The sequence below is a fragment of the Hypomesus transpacificus genome, chromosome 11 (assembly GCF_021917145.1).
Source record: "Hypomesus transpacificus isolate Combined female chromosome 11, fHypTra1, whole genome shotgun sequence".
Classification (NCBI taxonomy): domain Eukaryota; kingdom Metazoa; phylum Chordata; class Actinopteri; order Osmeriformes; family Osmeridae; genus Hypomesus; species Hypomesus transpacificus.
The window spans coordinates 1,325,147-1,346,699 of NC_061070.1; the positions used below are offsets into that span (position 1 = coordinate 1,325,147).

Here is a 21,553-nt window from a genome sequence, read left to right on the forward strand (position 1 = left end):
TTGAAAATAAAACAACCAGGACTAACACAGATGACAACTATGGCACAGTTCACCTGTCAAAGGACTAGTGACTGGAGATGCTGCTTTCTGACAGGTGGAGGTAGATGTAACTGAGCCTCATTCAGTCAGTCATTTATAGATTCAGTCTTTGAGCTCTTGAAAGTAGGTTTATCTTATTAATTGGTGGTGTGTTGGGAATGTCCAGAGTGTAATGTTGTAAACAAGATCCCTAGACATGGGGACGACCGTACACCATACACACATGTAGAACACCCCCCCCCCTCCCCCCCCCCACACACACACGTAGAACACCCCCCCCCCACACACACACACACACACACACAGGCTTAAAACACCCCCACCCCTCCCCCCCCCACACACACACACTTAGAACACATGCTCCACACACACATATGGTACACAAAGACACTTTACCTCATACACTCTGTCACTTTAACATATTCAGTGTAATTGTTTTCTGTATTATTTTATTTATCGTATTTTATATTATAGCCATACTATTTTATTTTGTTGTACATTTTCTAAATTGTTATTCTGTTCATTATGTTTAAATGTTCACTGTAGGCACCTGCCCAAAAAAGTAAATTCCTTCTTTGTGAACACTTACTTGGCGATTAAACACAATCCTGATTCTGATATGCATGCTGCACAAACATGCATGCTACACACCTATACATGTATGCAACACATACATAGACATAAACCTCAATCAGTAAAACCAACATTAATCCTTCAATTTGAACACCAACCCAACCACTTTCCTATCTTCCTACTAGTGTGTGTCTGAAGCATGTGTGTGTATGAGTGTGTGTAGCATGTGTGTGTATGGGTGTGTGTAGCATGTGTGTTTATGGGTGTGTGTAGCATGTGTGTGTATGAGTGTGCGTAGCATGTGTGTGTATGAGTGTGTGTAGCATGTGTGTGTATGGGTGTGTGTAGCATGTGTGTGTATGAGTGTGCGTAGCATGTGTGTTTATGGGTGTGTGTAGCATGTGTGTGTTTATGGGTGTGTGTAGCATGTGTGTGTTTATGGGTGTGTGTAGCATGTGTGTGTATGAGTGTGTGTAGCATGTGTGTGTATGGGTGTGTGTAGCATGTGTGTTTATGGGTGTGTGTAGCATGTGTGTGTATGGGTGTGTGTAGCATGTGTGTGTGTGTGTTCTGGACCGTACCTGGGTATCCGTTGCCATCCATGTCCACTCTGCCAGAGATAGACTGTCCAAACATCTGTAGACCAGGCTGAACACTGTGACCAGACAGCCTCTGGAGACATACACACACACACAGCTGAGAAAGGGAACACACACACACACATCTGAGAAGGGGAACACACACACAGCTGAGAAGGGGAACACACACACACACAGCTGAGAAGGGGAACACACACACACACAGCTGAGAAGGGGAACACACACACACATAGCTGGGAGGGTGAGCGCACACACACACACACAGCAAATGATGATATTGGTAGTCATGGTGTTGATGATGATTGGAATAAGTAATCTACTTGTTCCAGATTGGTGGTGTCTACTGATGTCTATTGCTCTCCACAGGTCCATACTGGTGTCTACTGGTCTATACTGGTATCTACAAATCTCTATTGGTCTCCAGTGGTCCATACTGGTGTATGCTGGTCAATGCTAGTGTCTACTGGTCTATACCAGTGTCGACTGGTCTATCCTGTTATCTACTGGTCTTTATTAGTAACTACTAGTATCTACTTGTGCCTATTGATAGATGTTGGTATCTTCTGGTTTTTACTGGCATCTACTGGAGTCTACTTGTGACTACTAGTGACTACTGGTATCTGCTGGTGTCTACTGGTGACTACTGGTATCTGATGGTGTCTACTGGTGACAACTGGTATCTGCTGGTGTCAACTAGTGTTGAAGGTTGTGGCTGTGGTTACCATGGAGTATTTAGTGATGATTCCTGAGGCGTCACCATGATAAATATAGACCGCACCTCCATAGTCATCCTCCTTCGGTGCTCCTATGGCAACATCTGGGATGGGCAGAAAACAGAAAAATAGAAAGAAGGAAGAGTGAGAGAGAGATAGACAAAGAAAGGGTGAGATCTGGGAAGAAAGCAGGAGAGAGTGAGTAGAAAGAGAGAAGAGTCTACTAATAGCTGTAGTCTATGTTTGGACCCCCATAAAGCTGTCAGCTACAGGCCAGGCAGGCTGGGGAACCTTGTTAAGTCTCTTAACAGACACTCAAGTGTTTGTCAGAGCTTTTAGACCTGGGGGGCTCAGAGGGGGTGGAAACTGGGTCATAAAACACAGCAGAAGGATTAAAACAACGTCCCTCTACCCCATCTCTGCAAGGGGGGTGTGAATACCTTGGCAGAAGGAACAGTTTAACATACCTCAACATCAGTATACGGAACAAATGCTGACCAGCAGGATATTTCAGGCACTCCTGCAATTCAGCTGAACAATAACGTTGTTAAAGTTTTGAGCTGTTGGGGGGAGACAAGGGAGTGTTGGGAGAGACAGGGAGTGTAGAGAGAAGACTTGATCTCTGCCCAGAGCTCCTGTTTTCAGCAGAGCAAGCAGGAAAGTGACACCTTCATCTCATCCTCCCAGCCTCTCTCCCTCCCAGCCTCTCTCCCTCACAGCCTCTCCCTCCCAGCCTCTCTCCCTCCCAGCCTCTCTCCCTCACAGCCTCTCCCTCCCAGCCTCTCTCCCTCACAGCCTCTCTCCCTCCCAGCCTCTCTCCCTCACAGCCTCTCTCCCTCCCAGCCTCTCTCCCTCCCAGACTCTCTCCCTCCCAGCCTCTCTCCCTCCCAGCCTCTCTCCCTCACAGCCTCTCCCTCCCAGCCTCTCTCCCTCACAGCCTCTCTCCCTCCCAGCCTCTCTCCCTCCCAGCCTCTCTCCCTCACAGCCTCTCCCTCCCAGCCTCTCTCCCTCACAGCCTCTCTCCCTCCCAGCCTCTCTCCCTCACAGCCTCTCCCTCCCAGCCTCTCTCCCTCACATCCTCTCCCTCACAGCCTCTCTCCCTCCCAGCCTCTCTCCCTCACAGCCTCTCCCTCCCAGCCTCTCTCCCTCACATCCTCTCCCTCACAGCCTCTCCCTCCCAGCCTCTCTCCCTCACATCCTCTCCCTCACACCCTCTCCCTCCCAGCCCCTCTCCCTCCCAGCCCCTCTCCCTCACATCCTCTCCCTCACATCCTCTCCCTCACAGCCTTTGTCCCTCACACCCTCTCCCTCCCAGCCCCTCTCCCTCCCAGCCTCTCTCCCTCACACCCTCTCCCTCCCAGCCCCTCTCCCTCCCAGCCCCTCTCCCTCCCAGCCCCTCTCCCTCCCAGCCTCTCTCCCTCCCAGCCTCTCTCCTTCCCAGTCTTTTAGTCCTCAGCCTCTCTCCCTCACAGCCTAACAGCATCTTTCCCTCTCAACCTCCCAGCCTCACAACCTCTCTCACCACAAGACCCAAATCAGCCTCTCTCTCTCTCTCTCTCTCTCTCTCTCTCTCTCTCTCTCTCTCTCTCTCTCTCTCTCTCTCTCTCTCTCTCTCTCTCACTCACTCACTCACTCACTCACTCACTCTCACTCTCACTCACACACACACATTCAACTGAGTGCCAAAGATGCACTATGTGAGCACACTATGTTCAAATGTGTGTTTAATGTGTGTCTAGTGGGTTAGGGTTTGGGTCTCTGTAAACATCTCTGTCTATATCCTATGTGAGCACATCGGTGAGTGTTTGATGTCGATTACAAATTCCTGTGTGTGTGTCTGTGTGTGTATGTGAGCGTGTAGACTGTAAACTGACCTTGGAAGCCATGGTAGTCATGGTGATGTAGACTGACCTTGGTATCCGTCGTCATCAATGTCTCCTATCGCAGCGATGCATTCCCCAAAGTGGGCGTTGTAGGCGTGGTCTCCATTCAGTAGACCCCCCTCTTCCATCACCCCCTGGACACGGGGGAGGGAGAGGGAGAAGAGAGACAGAGAGAGGGACAGAGGCAGGGAGAGAGAGAGAAAGAGACAGAGGGAGGCTACTGTTACTGGTATTTTGCCATATGATTATTGTTAGACTCCTTGTTAAATGTTATGATATATATGTTAAAATGTCCATTCAATATGGACTGCTTTGGCAATACTGTTCAACCCGAACTGCCAATAAAGCATACTGAACTTAACTGGGAGGGAGGGAGGGAGGGAGGGAGGGAGGGAGGGAGGGAGGGAGGGAGGGAGGGAGGGAGGGAGGGAGGGAGGGAGGGAGAAAGGGAGGGATGGAGACACAGGGAGAGAGACAGCAAGAGAGATACAGACAGATAGAGAGAGAAGAGAGAGATAGTGGGATAGAGAGAGATAGAGTGGGGGAAAGAGTGGGAGAGAAAGTGGGAAAGAGATTGGGAGAGAGAGAATGAGCCCATGGTCAGCTAGGGTTTTCAAAAGACAAACACACAAACACATCTCCCAACACACTAACACATGCCCAACACACTAACACATCCCCCAACACAGCTGTAGTATTACAGATATAACAAGCTGTAGTATTACAGATATAACAAGCTGTAGTGTTACTGATATAACAAGCTGTAGTATTACAGATATAACAAGCTGTAGTATTACAGATATAACAAGCTGTAGTAATACAGATATAACAAGCTGTAGTGTTACACATATAAGAAGCTGTAGTAGTGTTACAGATATAACAAGCTGTAGTGTTACACATATAAGAAGCTGTAGTAGTGTTACAGATATAACAAGCTGTAGTGTTACACATATAAGAAGCTATAGTAGTGTTACAGGTATAACAAGCTGTAGTGTTACACATATAAGAAGCTGTAGTAGTGTTACAGGTATAACAAGCTGTAGATAAGTGAGGTGGGTGTGTGTGTGGATAACACTGTAACAGCTATACACAAATGCTACAGAGATTCTCCATGTTAACAAGAGACAGCAGCTCTTGTTAAACTACACCCGACAGATACACAAACCTCTCTGGTTTATAAACATAAAAACCAATCTTCACACAGAGATACACACACACACAAACACACATTCACAGACCCCCCCCCCCCCCTCACATTGGCACGGCTCAGGTACAGGGTGACCTGGCCCTCGTCTCTCTGGGAGGTGTGCATGGGCGCCCCCACTAGCAGGTCAGACAGGCCGTCACCATTCAGGTCCACCGCACACAGCGCAGAGCCGAAATATGAACCCATCTGGACGAAAAGCAGAACACCAGGTAAGTGTGTCTCATCTCATCACATCACATCTCATCACATGAACAAACCCTTCTGCCACCCCCACTCCCGACCCCGCCGCCACCCCCCTCTTTTACTTTGATTTACTCTAAAGCAGTAGCACTGGCTACTGCTCCACTCACTACCTCCCTGTCTGTCTTCCTCTCCACCCTCACTACCTCCCTGCCTGTCTTTCTCTCCACCCTCACTACCTCCCTGTCTGTCTTCCTCTCCACCCTCACTACCTCCCTGTCTGTCTTCCTCTCCACCCTCACTACCTCCCTGTCTGTCTTCCTCTCCACCCTCACTACCTCCCTGCCTGTCTTCCTCTCCACCCTCACTACTTCTTTTCCTCCCTCCCTTCTTGCGTCTCTACATCCCTGCCTCCCTTCTGGCAGGAACCACTACCTCCCCCATTGTCCCCTGTAACCACCACTGCTGTGTAAACACACAGTCTAAACATCAACATTGTTGTTTCAAGGAGAGAAGCTATTGACCTCTTCATCTCTGGGAGTTTATAGAGAGGTGGAGACCTGATGTCTGGTGTTTTAGATTCAGCAGATTGAAACTATAAAAATAAGAGAAATTGGAAATCAATCCTAAGAGTCATGAGTAAACACCGAGGTGCCCCCGCTGCCATGGCGATGAGGACACAGGATCCACATACCATTTTTCCAGATGCTTGAAAAATTTTCACCAGTGACTGTCCATCTATTCTGAATATGTAGACCTGGATGAGGGAGAGGAGGAGGAGGAAGAGGAGGTGGAAAAGGGAGAGGAGGAGGAGGAGGAGAAGGGAGAGGAGGAGGAGGAGGAAGAGAAGGGAGAGGAGGAGAAGGGAGAGGATGAGGAGGAGGGAGAGGAGGAAGTGGAGGAAGAGGGAGAGGAGAAGGGAGAGGAGGAGAATGGAGAGGAGGACACGTACTTAGTGTGTGTGCATATGTGTCCGATTGTGAGTGTGTCAATACGTGTGTGTGTGTGTGTACCTTCCCCGCGCCACTGTGTTGCGGGGCTCCTGCTGCTACATCCACCACACTGGGGGAGGAGAAACGTCCTGCTGTCACAGCATATCCTGGGGGCAGATATAGGGGTATATACAGGGGGTAGATACAGGGGGTAGATACAGAGGTAGATACAGGGGGTAGATACAGGGGTAGATACAAGGGGTATACACATGGGGTATATACAGGGGTATATACAAGGGGTATATACAGGGGGTAGATACAGGGGGTATATACAGGAATAGATACAGGGGTAGATGCAGGGGCAGATGCAGGGGTAAATATACAGAGGCAGATGCAGGGGTATATACAGAGGCAGATGCAGGGAATAGATACAGGGGGTAGATACAGGGGTAGATACAGGGGGTATATAGAGGGGGAGATACAGGGGGCAGATACAGGGTGTAGATAAAGGGGCAGATAGAGGTGCAGATACAGGGGTAGATACAGGGGCAGATACAGGGTGTAGATACAGGGGTAGATGCAGGGGCAGATCCAGGGAGTAGATACAAGGGGTAGATACAGGGGTAGATACAGGGGGTAGATAGAGAGGGAGATACAGGGGGCAGATACAGGGGGTAGATCCAGGGGCAGATAGAGGTGCAGATACAGGGGGGAGATACTGGGACAGATGCAGGGGTAAATGCAGGGAGTAGATAGTGGGGGAGATACAGGGGGCAGATACAGGGGATAGATACAGGGGCAGATAGAGGTGCAGATACAGGGGGTAGATACTGGGACAGATGCAGGGGTAGATACAGGGGCAGATACAGGGGGTAGATACAGGGGTAGATACAGGGGGTAGATATAGGGGCAGATGCAGGGGTATATGCAGGGGGGTTACCCAGGTAGCTGTATCTCTGGGAGTCAACATGGTCCTTGTCGGGGTTGTAAGTGGTGTTGGATGTCAGGTTGAACACCTTCACTGTTCCTCTCCAGTAGTAGGACCCCGGAGCCCCCATCACCACCAGCTCCTGCACACCCCATACACACCCCATACACACCCCATACACACCCCATACACACCCCATACACACCCCATACACACCCCACGCACACGCACACAGCCAGGCAGAAAGAACACATATTTTTACATTGCAGATTTTACGTTCTCTAAAACATTTTCAGTTGTGATGGACCCCCTTCCCCCCAACTCCATCACCTCATCTGACTCCCCCAACCCCTTCAACCCTACACCTCCTCTGCACGTCACCCTCCCATCCTGAATAAATCTTCACACACATTACAGTTCAGCCGGGGTGATAACCTTTTAATCCAGCACACACACAAATGTACACACACATGCACACTCACACACAAATAAAAGCACACACACGCCTATCATTTGTATTGTCTGTGGGAGAGGGGCAACCTGGTGTCCCAGGGTATCGGGTAGTTACCCTTATGTAAGATTACATCTGTACTCTCTCTCTTTCTAGTTCCTTCTCTCTCTCACTCTCTCTTTTCCTCTTTCTCTCTCACTGTCTCTTTTTCATTCTTTCTCTTTCTTCCAGACTCTTTTTCTTTTTCTGCCAGGAGACAGAAGAAGAGGAGGAGGAGGAAGAGAAGAAAGGCTTGTGTTCTGTCTCTGTTTCAAGTAAAACCTGCTGAACCCGACCCAGATCCAGAAATCCAGACAGTTCAGGAATCATGTGGAGCAGCTCATTATCAGACAAGTTCCAGCTTCACCTGATGTCTCTAATGCTCTGCCACCATCTTGGGATGGTGCCCCTGCCCCCTAACTCTTACCCCTGACTCCTAACTCTAACCCCTGACTCCTCACACTAACCCCTGCCCCCTCACTCTAACCCCTGCTCCCTCACTCTAATCCCTGACTCCTCACTCTAATCCCTGACTCCTCACTCTAACCCCTGACTCCTCACACTAACCCCTGCCCCCTCACTCTAACCCCTGCCCCCTCACTCTAACCCCTACCCCCTCACTCTAATCCCTGACTCCTCACTCTAACCCCTGACTCCTCACTCTAACCCCTGACTCTTCACTGTAACCCCTGACTCCTCACTGTAACCCCTGACTCCTCACTCTAATCCCTGACTCCTCACTCTAACCCCTGCCCCCTCACTCTAATCCCTGACTCCTCACTCTAACCCCTGACTCCTCACTCTAACCCCTGACTCCTCACTCTAACCCCTGACTCCTCACACTAACCCCTGCCCCCTCACTCTAACCCCTGACTCCTCACTCTAATCCCTGACTCCTCACTCTAACCCCTGCCCCCTCACTCTAATCCCTGACTCCTCACTCTAACCCCTGACTCCTCACTCTAACCCCTGACTCCTCACTCTAACCCCTGACTCCTCACACTAACCCCTGCCACCTCACTCTAACCCCTGCCCCCTCACTCGTACCCCTGCACCCTCACTCTTACCCCTGACTCCTAACTCTAACCCCTGACTCCTCACACTAACCCCTGCCCCCTCACTCTAACCCCTGCCCCCTCACTCTAATCCCTGACTCCTCACTCTAATCCCTGACTCTTCACTCTAATCCCTGACTCCTCACTCTAACCCCTGACTCCTCACACTAACCCCTGCCCCCTCACTCTAACCCCTACCCCCTCACTCTAATCCCTGACTCCTCACTCTAACCCCTGACTCCTCACTCTAACCCCTGACTCCTCACTCTAACCCCTGACTCCTCACTCTAATCCCTGACTCCTCACTCTAACCCCTGCCCCCTCACTCTAATCCCTGACTCCTCACTCTAACCCCTGACTCCTCACTCTAACCCCTGACTCCTCGCACTAACCCCTGCCCCCTCACTCTAACCCCTGACTCCTCACTCTAATCCCTGACTCCTCACTCTAACCCCTGCCCCCTCACTCTAATCCCTGACTCCTCACTCTAACCCCTGACTCCTCACTCTAACCCCTGACTCCTCACTCTAACCCCTGACTCCTCACAATAACCCCTGCCCCCTCACTCTAACCCCTGCCCCCTCACTCGTACCCCTGCACCCTCACTCTAACCCCTGCACCCTCACTCTAACCCCTGACTCCTCACTCTAACTCCTGCCCCCTCACACTAACCCCTGCCCCCTCACTCTAACCCATGCCCCCTCACTCTAACCCCTGACTCCTCACTCTAACCCCTGACTCCTCACTCTAACCCCTGACTCCTCACTCTAACCCCTGACTCCTCACACTAACCCCTGCCCCCTCACTCTAACCCCTGACTCCTCACTCTAATCCCTGACTCCTCACTCTAACCCCTGCCCCCTCACTCTAATCCCTGACTCCTCACTCTAACCCCTGACTCCTCACTCTAACCCCTGACTCCTCACTCTAACCCCTGACTCCTCACACTAACCCCTGCCACCTCACTCTAACTAACCCCTGCCCCCTCACTCGTACCCCTGCACCCTCACTCTTACCCCTGACTCCTAACTCTAACCCCTGACTCCTCACACTAACCCCTGCCCCCTCACTCTAACCCCTGCCCCCTCACTCTAATCCCTGACTCCTCACTCTAATCCCTGACTCTTCACTCTAATCCCTGACTCCTCACTCTAACCCCTGACTCCTCACACTAACCCCTGCCCCCTCACTCTAACCCCTACCCCCTCACTCTAATCCCTGACTCCTCACTCTAACCCCTGACTCATCACTCTAACCCCTGACTCCTCACTCTAACCCCTGACTCCTCACTCTAATCCCTGACTCCTCACTCTAACCCCTGCCCCCTCACTCTAATCCCTGACTCCTCACTCTAACCCCTGACTCCTCACTCTAACCCCTGACTCCTCGCACTAACCCCTGCCCCCTCACTCTAACCCCTGACTCCTCACTCTAATCCCTGACTCCTCACTCTAACCCCTGACTCCTCACTCTAACCCCTGACTCCTCACACTAACCCCTGCCCCCTCACTCTAACCCCTGACTCCTCACTCTAATCCCTGACTCCTCACTCTAACCCCTGCCCCCTCACTCTAATCCCTGACTCCTCACTCTAACCCCTGACTCCTCCCTCTAACCCCTGACTCCTCACTCTAACCCCTGACTCCTCACACTAACCCCTGCCACCTCACTCTAACCCCTGCCCCCTCACTCGTACCCCTGCACCCTCACTCTTACCCCTGACTCCTAACTCTAACCCCTGACTCCTCACACTAACCCCTGCCCCCTCACTCTAACCCCTGCCCCCTCACTCTAATCCCTGACTCCTCACTCTAATCCCTGACTCTTCACTCTAATCCCTGACTCCTCACTCTAACCCCTGACTCCTCACACTACCCCTGCCCCCTCACTCTAATCCCTGACTCCTCACTCTAACCCCTGACTCCTCACACTAACCCCTGCCCCCTCACTCTAACCCCTACCCCCTCACTCTAATCCCTGACTCCTCACTCTAACCCCTGACTCCTCACTCTAACCCCTGACTCCTCACTCTAACCCCTGACTCCTCACTCTAATCCCTGACTCCTCACTCTAACCCCTGCCCCCTCACTCTAATCCCTGACTCCTCACTCTAACCCCTGACTCCTCACTCTAACCCCTGACTCCTCGCACTAACCCCTGCCCCCTCACTCTAACCCCTGACTCCTCACTCTAATCCCTGACTCCTCACTCTAACCCCTGCCCCCTCACTCTAATCCCTGACTCCTCACTCTAACCCCTGACTCCTCACTCTAACCCCTGACTCCTCACTCTAACCCCTGACTCCTCACACTAACCCCTGCCCCCTCACTCTAACCCCTGCCCCCTCACTCGTACCCCTGCACCCTCACTCTAACCCCTGCACCCTCACTCTAACCCCTGACTCCTCACTCTAACTCCTGCCCCCTCACACTAACCCCTGCCCCCTCACTCTAACCCCTGCCCCCTCACTCTAACCCCTGACTCCTCACTCTAACCCCTGACTCCTCACTCTAACCCCTGACTCCTCACTCTAACCCCTGACTCCTCACACTAACCCCTGCCCCCTCACTCTAACCCCTGACTCCTCACTCTAATCCCTGACTCCTCACTCTAACCCCTGCCCCCTCACTCTAATCCCTGACTCCTCACTCTAACCCCTGACTCCTCACTCTAACCCCTGACTCCTCACTCTAACCCCTGACTCCTCACACTAACCCCTGCCACCTCACTCTAACCCCTGCCCCCTCACTCGTACCCCTGCACCCTCACTCTTACCCCTGACTCCTAACTCTAACCCCTGACTCCTCACACTAACCCCTGCCCCCTCACTCTAACCCCTGCCCCCTCACTCTAATCCCTGACTCCTCACTCTAATCCCTGACTCTTCACTCTAATCCCTGACTCCTCACTCTAACCCCTGACTCCTCACACTAACCCCTGCCCCCTCACTCTAACCCCTACCCCCTCACTCTAATCCCTGACTCCTCACTCTAACCCCTGACTCCTCACTCTAACCCCTGACTCCTCACTCTAACCCCTGACTCCTCACTCTAATCCCTGACTCCTCACTCTAACCCCTGCCCCCTCACTCTAATCCCTGACTCCTCACTCTAACCCCTGACTCCTCACTCTAACCCCTGACTCCTCGCACTAACCCCTGCCCCCTCACTCTAACCCCTGACTCCTCACTCTAATCCCTGACTCCTCACTCTAACCCCTGCCCCCTCACTCTAATCCCTGACTCCTCACTCTAATCCCTGACTCCTCACTCTAATCCCTGACTCTTCACTCTAATCCCTGACTCCTCACTCTAACCCCTGACTCCTCACTCTAACCCCTGACTCCTCACTCTAACCCCTGACTCCTCACTCTAATCCCTGACTCCTCACTCTAACCCCTGCCCCCTCACTCTAATCCCTGACTCCTCACTCTAACCCCTGACTCCTCACTCTAACCCCTGACTCCTCGCACTAACCCCTGCCCCCTCACTCTAACCCCTGACTCCTCACTCTAATCCCTGACTCCTCACTCTAACCCCTGCCCCCTCACTCTAATCCCTGACTCCTCACTCTAACCCCTGACTCCTCACTCTAACCCCTGACTCCTCACTCTAACCCCTGACTCCTCACACTAACCCCTGCCCCCTCACTCTAACCCCTGCCCCCTCACTCGTACCCCTGCACCCTCACTCTAACCCCTGCACCCTCACTCTAACCCCTGACTCCTCACTCTAACTCCTGCCCCCTCACACTAACCCCTGCCCCCTCACTCTAACCCCTGCCCCCTCACTCTAACCCCTGACTCCTCACTCTAACCCCTGACTCCTCACTCTAACCCCTGCCCCCTCACACTAACCCCTGACTCCTCACTCTAACCCCTGACTCCTCACTCTAACCCCTGCCCCCTCACTCTAACCCCTGCCCCCTCACACTAACCCCTGACTCCTCACTCTAACCCCTGCTCCCTCACTCTTACCCCTGCCCCCTCACTCTAACCCCTGCTCCCTCACACTAACCCCTGCCCCCTCACACTAACCCCTGCCCCCTCACTCTAACCCCTGACTCCTCACTCTAACCCCTGACTCCTCACTCTAACCCCTGCCCCCTCACTCTAACCCCTGCCCCCTCACTCTAACCCCTGCCCCCTCACACTAACCCCTGCCCTCTCACTCTAACCCCTGCCCCCTCACTCTAACCCCTGACTCCTCACTCTAACCCCTGACTCCTCACTCTAACCCCTGCCCCCTCACACTAACCCCTGACTCCTCACTCTAACCCCTGACTCCTCACTCTAACCCCTGCCCCCTCACTCTAATCCCTGCCCCCTCACACTAACCCCTGACTCCTCACTCTAACCCCTGCTCCCTCACTCTTACCCCTGCCCCCTCACTCTAACCCCTGCTCCCTCACACTAACCCCTGCCCCCTCACACTAACCCCTGCCCCCTCACTCTAACCCCTGACTCCTCACTCTAACCCCTGACTCCTCACTCTAACCCCTGCCCCCTCACTCTAACCCCTGCCCCCTCACTCTAACCCCTGCCCCCTCACTCTTACCCCTGCCCCCTCACACTAACCCCTGACTCCTCACTCTAACCCCTGACTCCTCACTCTAACCCCTGCTCCCTCACTCTTACCCCTGCCCCCTCACTCTAACCCCTGCTCCCTCACACTAACCCCTGCCCCCTCACACTAACCCCTGCCCCCTCACTCTAACCCCTGACTCTTCACTCTAACCCTGCCCCCTCACACTAACCCCTGCCCCCTCACTCTAACCCCTGACTCCTCACACTAACCCCTGCCCCCTCACTCTAATCCCTGACTCCTCACACTAACCCCTGCCCCCTCACTCTAACCCCTGCTCCCTCACACTAACCCCTGCCCCCTCACTCTAACCCCTGCCCCCTCACTCTAACCCCTGACTCCTCACTCTAACCCCTGACTCCTCACTCTAATCCCTGACTCCTCACTCTAACCCCTGCCCCCTCACTCTAATCCCTGACTCCTCACTTTAACCCCTGACTCCTCACTCTAACCCCTGACTCCTCACTCTAACCCCTGACTCCTCACACTAACCCCTGCCCCCTCACTCTAACCCCTGACTCCTCACTCTAATCCCTGACTCCTCACTCTAACCCCTGCCCCCTCACTCTAATCCCTGACTCCTCACTCTAACCCCTGACTCCTCACACTAACCCCTGCCCCCTCACTCTAACCCCTGCCCCCTCACTCGTACCCCTGCACCCTCACTCTAACCCCTGACTCCTCACTCTAACTCCTGCCCCCTCACACTAACCCCTGCCCCCTCACTCTAACCCCTGCCCCCTCACTCTAACCCCTGACTCCTCACTCTAACCCCTGACTCCTCACTCTAACCCCTGCCCCCTCACACTAACCCCTGACTCCTCACTCTAACCCCTGACTCCTCACTCTAACCCCTGCCCCCTCACTCTAACCCCTGCCCCCTCACACTAACCCCTGACTCCTCACTCTAACCCCTGACTCCTCACTCTAACCCCTGACTCCTCACTCTAACCCCTGACTCCTCACTCTAACCCCCCCTCACTCTAACCCCTGCCCCCTCACTCTAACCCCTGCCCCCTCACTCTTACCCCTGCCCCCTCACACTAACCCCTGACTCCTCACTCTAACCCCTGCCCCCTCACTCTAACCCCTGCTCCCTCACACTAACCCCTGCCCCCTCACACTAACCCCTGCCCCCTCACTCTAACCCCTGACTCCTCACTCTAACCCCTGACTCCTCACTCTAACCCCTGCCCCCTCACTCTAACCCCTGCCCCCTCACTCTAACCCCTGCCCCCTCACTCTTACCCCTGCCCCCTCACACTAACCCCTGACTCCTCACTCTAACCCCTGCCCCCTCACTCTAATCCCTGACTCCTCACTCTAACCCCTGACTCCTCACTCTAACCCCTGACTCCTCACTCTAACCCCTGACTCCTCACACTAACCCCTGCCCCCTCACTCTAACCCCTGCCCCCTCACACTAACCCCTGACTCCTCACTCTAACCCCTGACTCCTCACTCTAACCCCTGCCCCCTCACACTAACCCCTGACTCCTCACTCTAACCCCTGACTCCTCACTCTTACCCCTGCCCCCTGACTCTTACCCCTGCCTCCTCACTCTAACCCCTGACTCCTCACTCTAACCCCTGCCCCCTCACTCTTACCCCTGACTCCTCACTCTAACCCTGCCCCCTCACTCTTACCCCTGACTCCTCACTCTAACCCTGCCCCCTCACTCTAACCCTGCCCCCTCACTCTTACCCCTGACTCCTCACTCTAACCCTGCCCCCTCACTCTTACCCCTGACTCCTCACTCTAACCCTGCCCCCTCACTCTAACCCTGCCCCCTCACTCTTACCCCTGACTCCTCACTCTAACCCTGCCCCCTCACTCTAACCCCTGACTCCTCACTTTTACCCCTGCCCCCTCGAACTAACCCCTTCCCCCTCACACTAACCCCTGCCCCCACATTGTAACCCCGGCCCCCTCACTCTAACCCCTGCCCCCTCACTCTAACCCTGCCCCCTCACTCTTACCCCTGCCCCCTCACTCTAACCCTGCCCCCTCACTCTTACCCCTGACTCTTCACTCTAACCCTGCCCCCTCACTCTTACCCCTGAATCCTCACTCTAACCCCTGACTCCTCACTCTAACCCCTGACTCCTCACACTAACCCCTGCCCCCTCACTCTAACCCCTGCCCCCTCACTCTAATCCCTGACTCCTCACTCTAACCCCTGACTCCTCACTCTAACCCCTGACTCCTCAAACTAACCCCTGCCCCCTCACTCTAACCCCTGCCCCCTCACTCTTACCCCTGCACCCTCACTCTAACCCCTGACTCCTCACTCTAACCCCTGACTCCTCACTCTAACCCCTGCCCCCTCACTCTAACCCCTGCCCCCTCACTCTAACCCCTGCCCCCTCACTCTCTAACCCCTGCCCCCTCACTCTTACCCCTGCCCCCTCACACTAACCCCTGACTCCTCACTCTAACCCCTGCTCCCTCACACTAACCCCTGCCCTCCTCACTCTAACCCCTGCCCCCTCACTCTTACCCCTGCCCCCTCACACTAACCCCTGACTCCTCACTCTAACCCCTGCTCCCTCACTCTTACCCCTGCCCCCTCACTCTAACCCCTGCTCCCTCACACTAACCCCTGCCCCCTCACACTAACCCCTGCCCCCTCACTCTAACCCCTGACTCCTCACACTAACCCCTGACTCCTCACTCTAACCCCTGCCCCCTCACTCTAACCCCTGCCCCCTCACTCTAACCCCTGCCCCCTCACTCTTACCCCTGCCCCCTCACACTAACCCCTGACTCCTCACTCTAACCCCTGCTCCCTCACTCTTACCCCTGCCCCCTCACTCCAACCCCTGCTCCCTCACACTAACCCCTGCCCCCTCACACTAACCCCTGCCCCCTCACTCTAACCCCTGACTCCTCACTCTAACCCTGCCCCCTCACACTAACCCCTGCCCCCTCACACTAACCCCTGCCCCCTCACTCTAACCCCTGACTCCTCACTCTAACCCCTGACTCCTCACTCTAACCCCTGCCCCCTCACTCTAACCCTGCCCCCTCACACTAACCCCTGACTCCTCACTCTAACCCCTGCCCCCTCACTCTAACACCTGCCCCCTCACACTAACCCCTGACTCCTCACTCTAACCCCTGCCCCCTCACACTAACCCCTGACTCCTCACTCTAACCCCTGACTCCTCACTCTTACCCCTGCCCGCAGACTCTTACCCCTGCCCCCTCACTCTAACCCCTGACTCCTCACTCTAACCCTGCCCCCTCACACTAACCCCTGACTCCTCACTCTAACCCCTGACCCCTCACTCTAACCCCTGCCCCCTCACTCTAACCCCTGCCCCCTCACACTAACCCCTGCCCCCTCACTCTAACCCCTGACTCCTCACTCTAACCCCTGCCCCCTCACACTAACCCCTGACTCCTCACTCTAACCCCTGACTCCTCACTCTAACCCCTGACTCCTCACTCTAACCCCTGACTCCTCACTCTAACCCTGCCCCCTCACTCTTACCCCTGATTCCTCACTCTAACCCTGCCCCCTCACTCTTACCCCTGACTCCTCACTCTAACCCTGCCCCCTCACTCTTACCCTTGACTCCTCACTCTAACCCTGCCCCCTCACTCTTACCCCTGACTCCTCACTCTAACCCTGCCCCCTCACTCTAACCCTGCCCCCTCACTCTTACCCCTGACTCCTCACTCTAACCCTGCCCCCTCACTCTTACCCCTGACTCCTCACTCTTACCCCTGCCCCCTCGAACTAACCCCTTCCCCCTCAGACTAACCCCTGCCCCCTCATTGTAACCCCTGCCCCCTCACTCTAACCCCTGCCCCCTCACTCTAACCCTGCCCCCTCACTCTTACCCCTGCCCCCTCACTCTAACCCTGCCCCCTCACTCTTACCCCTGACTCCTCACTCTAACCCTGCCCCCTCACTCTTACCCCTGACTCCTCACTTTAACCCTGCCCCCTCACTCTTACCCCTGACTCCTCACTCTAACCCTGCCCCCTCACTCTAACCCCTGCCCCCTCACTCTAACCCTGCCCCCTCACTCTTACCCCTGCCCCCTCACTCTAACCCTGCCCCCTCACTCTTACCCTGCCCCCTCACTCTAACCCTGCCCCCTCACTCTTACCCCTGACTCCTCACTCTAACCCTGCCCCCTCACTCTTACCCCTGACTCCTCACTCTAACCCTGCCCCCTCACTCTTACCCCTGACTCCTCACTCTAACCCTGCCCCCTCACTCTAACCCTGCCCCCTCACTCTTACCCCTGACTCCTCACTCTAACCCTGCCCCCTCACTCTAACCCTGCCCCCTCACTCTTACCCATGACTCCTCACTCTAACCCTGCCCCCACACTCTTACCCCTGACTCCTCACTCTAACCCTGCCCCCTCACTCTTACCCCTGACTCCTCACTCTAACCCTGCCCCCTCACTCTTACCCCTGACTCCTCACTCTAACCCTGCCCCCTCACTCTAACCTTGCCCCCTCACTCTTACCCCTGACTCCTCACTCTAATCCCTGACTCCTCACTCCCCTGGTGCTGTGGAGCAGCTGACTGCAGCAGCCCAGTCACATGGTCCAGATGTACGGACCAATACTAACCTCTGTGAAGACGGCAGCGATGCCCGCTTGGCATGAGCCATGCTCCTCCCCGTATTTCTGCTTATGGTCTGAAATATACACACATGCACACGTAACACACAAGAGTTGGAAGAAAGGCTGAGACTGCAGATTAACCTGCATTCCTTCTGCAGCTAACTGACTTCAGGGGGAGATGGGGGAGGTTAGAGGGGATGGGAGGAGGAAGGGGAGGTTAGAGGGGGTGGAGGGAGGAGCGGGAGGAGGAGGGAAGAAGGGGTGACAAAACTGCTTAGTTTCATTGCAGAAAATATTGGGCTTGAATCTCAGAACCAGACTTGTTACAGTAGCTGTGTGTGTGTGTGTGTGTGTGTGTGTGTGTGTGTGTGTGTGTGTGGGTGTGTGTGTGTGTGTGTGTGTGTGTGAAAGTGTGTGTGTAACTGTGAGTGCGTGTGTAAGAGTGTGTGTGTAAGTGTGTGTGTCAACCTTCGTAGCAGGGGATGAGTGGTCGAGAGACTCCCTGTAGGGTGGAGGGGATGACGGAGCAATAACCGTGAGGGAGGATGTGTTCTGTGTCATAGTACACGTTTTTCCACCTGTGGGCACACGCCTGGAACACGGAGAGACATAGTCACATAGAGAGACATGGTCACACAGAGAGAGAGACATGGTCACACACAGAGAGAAAAACATGGTCACACAGAGGGAGAGACATGGTCACACAGAGAGAGAGACATGGTCACACAGAGAGAGAGACATGGTCACACAGAGAGAGAGGCATGGTCACACAGAGAGAGAGACATGGTCACACAGAGAGACATGGTCACACAGAGAGACATGGTCCCACAGAGAGAGAGACATGGTCACACAGAGAGAGAGACATGGTCACACAGAGAGAGAGACATGGTCACACAGAGAGAAAGACATGGTCACACAGAGAGACATGGTCAGATTTAGGCACAGAGAGACAGAGAGATTTAGGTTGGTTGAGGGGCAGTTCTATGGGCGTATGTGAAGCCCTCTGTGACATGCTTGCGTGTAAAAGGGCTATACAAATACATTTGATTTGATTTGATGGTCACAGAGAGAGAGAGACATGGTCACACAGAGAGACATGGTCACACATAGAGACATGGTCACACAGAGAGACATGGTCACACAGAGAGACATGGTCACACATAGAGACATGGTCACACAGAGAGACATGGTCACACATAGAGACATGGTTACAGAGAGACATGGTCACACATAGAGACATGGTCACAGAGAGACATGGTCACACAGAGAGACATGGTCAGACAGAGAGACATGGTCACACAGAGAGAGACATGGTCACACAGAGAGAGACATGGTCACACAGAGAGACATGGTCACACAGAGAGACATGGTCACACATAGAAACATGGTCACACATAGAGACATGGTCACACAGAGAGACATGGTCACACAGAGAGACATGGTCACACAGAGAGACATGGTCACACATAGAGACATGGTCACAGAGAGACATGGTCACACAGAGAGACATGGTCAGACAGAGAGACATGGTCACACAGAGAGAGACATGGTCACACAGAGAGACATGGTCACACAGAGAGACATGGTCACACATAGAGACATGGTCACACAGAGAGACATGGTCACACAGAAAGAGAATGGTCACACAGAGAGACATGGTCACACATAGAGACATGGTCACACAGAGAGACATGGTCACAGAGAGACATGGTCACACAGAGAGACATGGTCACATAGAGACATGGTCACACAGAGAGACATGGTCACACAGAGAGACATGGTCACACATAGAGACATGGTCACAGAGAGACATGGTCACACATAGAGACATGGTCACATTGAGAGACATGGTCACATAGAGAGAGAGACATGGTCACACAGAGAAAGAGAGACATGGTCACACAGAGAGACATGGTCAAACATAGAGACATGGTCACAGAGAGACATGGTCACACAGAGAGACATGGTCACACATAGAGACATGGTCACAGAGAGACATGGTCACACATAGAGACATGGTCACAGAGAGACATGGTCACACAGAGAGACATGGTCACACAGAGAGAGACATGGTCACACATAGAAACATGGTCACACATAGAGACATGGTCACACAGAGAGACATGGTCACACATAGAGACATGGTCACATTGAGAGACATGGTCACATAGAGAGAGAGACATGGTCACACAGAGAAAGAGAGACATGGTCACACAGAGAGACATGGTCACACATAGAGACATGGTCACAGAGAGACATGGTCACACAGAGAGACATGGTCACACAGAGAGACATGGTCACACAGAGAGACATGGTCACAGAGAGACATGGTCACACAGAGAGACATGGTCACACAGAGAGACATGGTCACACACAGAGACATGGTCACAGAGAGACATGGTCACACAGAGAGACATGGTCACACAGAGAGACATGGTCACAGAGAGACATGGTCACACAGAGAGACTTGGTCAGACAGAGAGACATGGTCACACAGAGAGAGACATGGTCACACAGAGAGACATGGTCACACAGAGAGACATGGTCACACATAGAAACATGGTCACACATAGAGACATGGTCACACATAGAAACATGGTCACACATAGAGACATGGTCACACAGAAGACATGGTCACACAGGAGACATGGTCACACAGAGAGAGAATGGTCACACAGAGAGACATGGTCAAACATAGAGACATGGTCACACAGAGAGACATGGTCACAGAGAGACATGGTCACAGAGAGACATGGTCACACAGAGAGACATGTTCACAGAGAGACATGGTCACACAGAGAGACATGGTCACAGACCATGAGTAGAAACATGGTCACACATAGAAACATGGTCACACATAGAGACATGGTCACACAGAGAGACATGGTCACACATAGAGACATGGTCACATTGAGAGACATGGTCACATAGAGAGAGAGACATGGTCACACAGAGAAAGAGAGACATGGTCACACAGAGAGACATGGTCACACATAGAGACATGGTCACAGAGAGACATGGTCACACAGAGAGACATGGTCACACAGAGAGACATGGTCACAGAGAGACATGGTCACACAGAGAGACATGGTCACACAGAGAGACATGGTCACACATAGAGACATGGTCACAGAGAGACATGGTCACACAGAGAGACATGGTCACACAGAGAGACATGGTCACAGAGAGACATGGTCACACAGAGAGACTTGGTCAGACAGAGAGACATGGTCACACAGAGAGAGACATGGTCACACAGAGAGACATGGTCACACAGAGAGACATGGTCACACATAGAAACATGGTCACACATAGAGACATGGTCACACATAGAAACATGGTCACACATAGAGACATGGTCACACAGGAGACATGGTCACACAGAGAGAGAATGGTCACACAGAGAGACATGGTCAAACATAGAGACATGGTCACACAGAGAGACATGGTCACAGAGAGACATGGTCACACAGAGAGACATGTTCACAGAGAGACATGGTCACACAGAGAGACGTGGTCACAGACAGACATGGTCACACAGAGAGACATGGTCACAGAGAGACATGGTCACACAGAGAGACATGGTCACATAGAGAGACATGGTCACATAGAGAGAGAGACATGGTCACACAGAGAGACATGGACACACAGAGAGACATGGTCACATAGAGAGACATGGTCACACAGAGAAAGAGAGACATGGTCACACAGAGAGACATGGTCACACATAGAGACATGGTCACACGGAGAGACATGGTCACATAGAGAAAGAGACATAGTC

At 53.3% G+C, this 21,553-nt stretch overlaps 1 protein-coding gene across 1 annotated transcript in view; it reads right to left on the bottom strand.

Moving 5' to 3' along the window:
- The window catches only part of itga9 (integrin, alpha 9), an 88,409-nt gene that overhangs the window by 60,499 nt on the left and 6,357 nt on the right, over positions 1–21,553 (bottom strand). Inside the window, 9 exon segments of the mRNA XM_047029110.1 lie at positions 1,194–1,284; positions 1,934–2,028; positions 3,836–3,941; positions 5,063–5,200; positions 5,889–5,951; positions 6,208–6,293; positions 7,067–7,196; positions 17,779–17,846; positions 18,241–18,364. Coding sequence (XP_046885066.1) covers positions 1,194–1,284; positions 1,934–2,028; positions 3,836–3,941; positions 5,063–5,200; positions 5,889–5,951; positions 6,208–6,293; positions 7,067–7,196; positions 17,779–17,846; positions 18,241–18,364 — 901 coding nt within the window.